A 5,645-nucleotide genomic window follows, 5' to 3' on the forward strand; every position below is an offset into this window, starting at 1 on the left:
CGATCAAGGCACTTCCAATGTCCGATTCAAAAAAAGGAACGAGCCTGCAGAAACACAATCGTTTTGGCGCTATCTACAACCCCATCTACAACAGCTGCGCGGTAGGCGTACCCAAACAGTGGAGGGGGATCACCTCTTTAACAATGCGGGGGCGACCCTAAAGTGTGGATTTGGAGGGAAAAGTGCGATGATAAAAGTTTGGCCCAACTTTTTTTGCGCGGGGTTTCATTCAGTCGCTAATGAGAATGATAATGCGCCGGTTCAAATGGTGAACCCCGACCTCGCTTCAATAGCGGCCCCTCCCGAGGGACATCATTGCGCTACTCCCCAAGGGACCGTCAACACTCCATAGGAATTCTATTGAGGATCAACACATTCCCGCCTGTTTCACTCTCCGGCCTCTACTTTTAAATAGTGAGGGGAGTCAAACATCTTGACTTTATATAACAGTGTTTACCCTTGCATCAATCAATTTCTGTAACCCCCCAAGTGCCTATACCGGCTCCCGTGTCTCCACAGTTGTCCTCGGTGAAACTGAAAACTATTAAAGTGTGCATCTCGTTGTAAAAATAGACTTTAAATGCTGCGGACGCTGCGTCCCCTGAGGCGATCTGTTGATGGCGGGCGGGAGTGTTTCTGGCGAACCCTTCCTCGTGCTACTGGCTCGCTTCTCGGAGGCCCACGCGCGCGCGCGTGTGTACGTGTGTGCGTTTGTGTGTGTGAGCCTCCTCCTCACCTCCGGAGAATGGCCACCCGGCCGACAGCACGACCCGAGTCTGCCAGCGGGGATTTACTGGCTGGCTCTCCGCCCGACCGCAGGCCGACTAGTTCGCTCGGTTCTCACGACCTCGACGCTACAAAGGCATCTCTGAACTATTAAGTGAGACAAGCGGCAGTGGGAAACCCACACACTACCAGCCAGTGTTTCAGAATGCCACGCTGCACAACACAGCTCTCACACACCGCTTGCAGCGGGCGGTTTCAGAACAACAGTGCACGGTGTCATCTGGGGGGCACCGGAGGGCTGCCGGGTGAATCCAGAGCGCGTCTCGACTTCTTAACCGCCGGGTTCAGAGAAGTGGTTAAAGAGCAAAAAGAAGAACAGAAAAAAAAACGTCCAGCACTTTATTTTCTTCTTCTTTAAATTTGAAGTACATGTTGCCCTATATATCTGTTTAAAACGACGATATTCTGGATTAAAATGACGTTAGGCCAGTTAAGGAACTATCGTTCAGGTTATAAAATACATTTTGAAGCGTTGAAAGCCTCAATGCTGGCCCGAGCAGCAGAGTCCAGACTTGGGGCCGGTGGAGGCTATAAGTGGTCTCCTCTGAGGGGTGCACCGGGCAGCGGGCACCGGGCAGCAGGCACCATGCAGCGGGCACCGGGCAGCAGGCCCCGTGCACCGTGCAGCGGGCACCGGGCACCGGGCACCGGGCACCGGGTACCGTGCAGCGGGCACCGGGCAGCGAGGGTCTGACACACGACTAGCGCCTCGCCCCCCGGCCCGGCCGCAGCCTCGCGCTCCAGCGTTCACGGAACGGAAGCAGAACCAGAAGCCTCGTTTCCACCGCGGCAACTTTCCCCAGGAACCGGCAACTTTTTATCATGAACTAATGGTGTTTCCGCTGCAGTAACAAAATAAAGTTCCGCTGACATACCACCTGACCCAAAGATATATGTCTATATTTTTTAAGCACAGGAACTTTGGGGGTGGGGGTTGCAGTGCTGAGGGGGCGAGAGAGAGAGAGAGAGAGAGAGAGAGAGAGAGAGAGAGAGAGAGAGAGAGAGAGAGAGAGAGAGAGAGAGAGAGAGAGAGAGAGAGAGAGAGAGAGAGAGAGAGATTTTGGTGTGTGTGTGTGTGTGTGTGTGTGTGTGTGTGTGTGTGTGTGTGTGTGTGTGTGTGTGTGTGTGTGTGTGTGTGTGTGTGTGTGTGTGTGTGTGTGCGCGCGCGCGCGCGTGCGTGTGTGAGTGTTTAGAATTGGAGATTCGGTGTTCAAAACAATGTTTAATTAAATCTTAAATCTAATTTCAGTTCATTCCAACTCACGTGCGTGTCACTTATTCGTCTTCTGTTGACACTCTGTCCCGTCGAGATAAACTCCGCGAGACATCTCGTTTCCCCCAATTTAAAGAGAGCTATTCTGGGTTGAATTCGAACAATTGATCCACAAAGGGAAGTGGGGATCCTTCCATATTCCCCTTTCACTGAGGCAATCTGTTAGTGACATAACCCCTGAGCGCATTCCCAGGCCCATGAATAGGGTTTAGGACCCTCAGAGCTCCCGCTGCATACAGGATGAGAACCTTTGATAACTTTTAATTACCTTTCTATCAAAAGATGATATACACCCACGTCACCACTCTGCCTGCGCGCTAGACTGAAGGCACCTGTTGCAGAAATGGCGGCAGGTGGCGAAGTGAGTTTACCTGTCAACCAAAGCGGCTGGTGATCAAAAATGTTGGTGGACACGGTAATAGACCGTGGGGGTCTGCGCCCCCCCCCCCGAATGCCGATGAGGGAGGTAGCCTATTTGATTGATTCGCTGAATTGTCCAATCATGTGGTGATAACAAAAAAGAAAAGCGATGCCATTGGCCTGGGGCGCACACTGGTGCTTGATAGACAGCAAAAAGTTAGCGTATTGCGCATGCTCAGTGAGAGGCGGTCACGAGCTGGGATCGATTAAGGTGAATGCCGGTGCATGTCGTAAGTGTGTGCAATGCGTAAGATAAACCGTGAGTTTCAGACGGACCGGGCCTTACGCACGCTTGACCCACATATTGTTATGAGCGTTGTTAACGGCATGGAGGCCACACGGGCTGAAGAGATCAAACACAGTCTCGGCATTAAAATGTAAATTCAGAGATCTGATTTATTTGTAAAAATGGGTCATTTCCCAAATTCTTTTTTTCCGTCATGAAACAACAATGAATAAAACACAGCTTTGGTATTATAACAACTTTGTACAAAACTAAATCTTTTCATAAAAAGTACTTCAAACATGTCTATAAATCTTACATTGCATGTACAATCCTATTTATCACTGACGTCCAAATGTTGGACGCAGACAATAAAAATAGAAACAGTTTGCCATGCTCAACAAAGGCCACGGTGTTCCATAAAACGAAACGATATCAACTAATGAAACCCAGTTTCAAGTGTCTCTTGTCCTTTGGGGGGTCTGGGGCAACGGGCTGACGGGGCTCGCGCTACCACGGCCGCCAAACCGGCTCGTTGCTCTCCGACCCAGTGCTGACCCCGACCGGGCTGACCGCGCGCGGGACGTTGGCGAAGGAGGTCATGCCGTGGACCGGAGAGGCCGCGGTCTGTGCCGAGCTTCCGTGCACGGGGCTCGCGGTGATCGCCATGGGCACCCCCGTGTTCGCGTACAGGGGGATGACCGGGGCCGTGGCGGACGCGAAGGCCGGGTTGGGTATCAAAAAGGCAAACTGTCCGTCGTTCGCGGGCACCAACTGGAAGCCCCCGAAGACCTTGGGGGAGAGCGCCTCGGTGGGGCTGAGCGTGCAGCCCATGGATCCCCCGGTTAGGGGCAGCGTGGAGGGGAGCTGCACGTGGAGGGGTTGCCCGAGGTGCGCCGCCTGGCTGGGTAGCTGCTGGCCGGGGTAGTTCATGCCGATCATCTGGCCCATGCAGCCGGACAGGTGGTTGAGGAGCCGCGACCTCACTTCGGTGTTGACCCCCTCGGAGGTGGACAGGAAGCGGGTGACCTCGCTCATGCACTCGTTGAATCCAGCGCGGTACTTGCTGAGGACGGTGGCGTCGGTCGACAGAGCTGCTGAAGGAGAGAACGAGAGATGATCAGTTGGTGATACGACTCGTTGATCGTGCTCCTGATGTATTCAGAGTACTTCGTTAGACCGGTATGAAGTGGTCTTGACTTGTTTTGATTTAAACATGGGCCTTAAAAACCTACCGCTCATCTGGACGCGCTGCAGATTCCTCAAGTGCTTCACGGTCATCTCCAGAATATCGGCTTTCTCCAGCTTTGAATGTCTGGAGCTCTGTGGAAAACAACGAGGAAAAACAACCGTAAATATCATGACTTGAGTTCAACACCATGAGATAAGTGGGTGAGCCAGTGGAAACCGGACAGGTTTGATGGTTATCGGACTTACATCTTTTTTCAGCGCGTCTAGAATGAGCGTCTTGAGTTGACCAAGGCTCTCGTTGATCCGCGCTCTGCGTCGCTTCTCCATGATCGGTTTGGATGACTGGGAAAGAAACAATAATACGTTAATTCAAACTCATTTTTATAAACAATCCTCCGACCACTCGCGTTAATTTAATTCAAGTTGTCATTTGCCCCAAATCCCAGCTGGATGCGTGTGATAACTGATAACTTAGTTTGATGGCGACCCCTTGTTTCAGATCTCAGGTCTTTACCTTTCTGTGCTCGCTAGCGTTTTTGGGTTTGTCCGGGGTGTGCGCTCCGGTGGCGGGGGAGCCCGCCATAGGGGACACCGTCTGCTTCTCCAGTGTGTCGGCAGGCATGATGGACAAATATGCCTTCTCGAATCACGAGAAAAAACAAATTATATCCTTCTCGAAAGCGACGACAAAAAATCTTATGTTTTCACCAAGGGTCACCGAGAGTCAATGTTCAGATCAATCTCAAAGTGCGCGTGAACAAAAAAATAAACCGGGAGATAGTCACGAAGGAGCGAGGGGAGAGCGCGTGTCCCACCGATCTCACTTGTTATCACTGCGTTATTAGGGCGTGCTCCAAAGCTGCTGTTCCGCCAGGCGAGTCTGCTCAGCTGCCGACACACGCCGGCGGTACTTATAGATGGTTCGCATGCTCCCAGTTCGTGTGAAACCCTCTCTGCATTCTTTCCCACACTCGTCTCAGCCAATGGGCGCGCGGACTCACCCATTGGGCGCGGGGAAGCCCGCTGATTGGACAACACCCCCGCGGGCTGTCAGTCACGCGCTAGTCAATCAGCCCTGGAGGGACAAACAACAAAGCGGGCGAGTGCTCCCCGGCTCGCGGCGGAGTGATAAGGGAGTGAGGGAATGCGCTGCGTGTTGGCTTCCAAGTAGTCTCTCTCTCTCTCTCTCTCTCTCTCTCTCTCTCTCTCTCTCTCTCTCTCTCTCTCTCTCTCTCTCTCTCTCGCTCTCTCTCTCTCTCTCTCTCTCTCTCTCTCTCTCTCTCTTTTCTCTCTTTTCTCTTTTCGTCTTTGGCGGGCTTACTTCTTGCGAAAGTCTCGGGCGTTCTTCCAAGTTATTTGCAGTTTTAAAGAGAAACTATTAGGTCAGCTCTATATTCAGGTTAGTTAAAAGTGTTGTTTCGATCATTTCCGCTGAAGTTTGTGAATCCACCTGGGTTTCATACCACGATGTCCACCTTAAAGTATAATTCACACACAAGGGGTCTGCGTTTATTTTATGAGCACTTTAATATTATATGACCGATAAATGTGAAATACAAAAATCTTAAAACCATTAAATGCTATTGAGTTGTGCACATAAATTCATACTCGGTAATTGGAAAAGACGGCAGAAGTCGTGTTTCATTTCATGAAAAGCAACACATTCCCTTACTTATTTTAATCCAAATAACCTGTTGCGGCTCCACAGAACGCACATCTGTAATGGCACGCGAGGCGGTTTGGAACCGCACG

General features: G+C 51.4%; 1 protein-coding gene across 2 annotated transcripts; it reads right to left on the reverse strand.

Moving 5' to 3' along the window:
* Nucleotides 1-2,145: 2,145 nt before the first annotated feature.
* Nucleotides 2,146-5,045, reverse strand: her9 (hairy-related 9). 2 transcript variants are annotated; one of them, XM_056585592.1, is made up of 4 exons: nucleotides 4,408-5,045; nucleotides 4,140-4,235; nucleotides 3,938-4,025; nucleotides 2,146-3,796 (listed from the first exon to the last, which is right to left on the reverse strand). In XM_056585592.1, the coding sequence occupies exons 1-4, from the start codon at nucleotides 4,513-4,515 to the stop codon at nucleotides 3,213-3,215; spliced, it is 876 nt and encodes a 291-aa protein (XP_056441567.1). In that variant the 5' UTR covers nucleotides 4,516-5,045; the 3' UTR covers nucleotides 2,146-3,212. The 2 variants fall into 2 exon arrangements, with proteins under 2 accessions (XP_056441567.1, XP_056441566.1); XM_056585591.1 differs by having other exon boundaries at nucleotides 2,147-3,799; nucleotides 4,408-5,044.
* Nucleotides 5,046-5,645: the final 600 nt, after the last annotated feature.

This window comes from Gadus chalcogrammus, unplaced genomic scaffold (genome assembly GCF_026213295.1).
Source record: "Gadus chalcogrammus isolate NIFS_2021 unplaced genomic scaffold, NIFS_Gcha_1.0 GACHA152, whole genome shotgun sequence".
Taxonomy (NCBI): Eukaryota; Metazoa; Chordata; class Actinopteri; order Gadiformes; family Gadidae; genus Gadus; species Gadus chalcogrammus.

What these genes read in the sequence shown, in the direction of transcription:
- her9 (XM_056585591.1), bottom strand. Translation starts at nt 4,515, where the DNA reads ATGCCTGCCGACACACTGGAGAAGCAGACGGTGTCCCCTATGGCGGGC. An exon ending in TAGACGCGCTGAAAAAAGAT is followed by an intron (nt 4,026 to 4,139) that starts GTAAGTCCGATA and finishes TGTTTTCCACAG; the next exon opens with AGCTCCAGACATTCAAAGCT. An exon ending in GCAGCGCGTCCAGATGAGCG is followed by an intron (nt 3,800 to 3,937) that starts GTAGGTTTTTAA and finishes TCTCTCCTTCAG; the next exon opens with CAGCTCTGTCGACCGACGCC.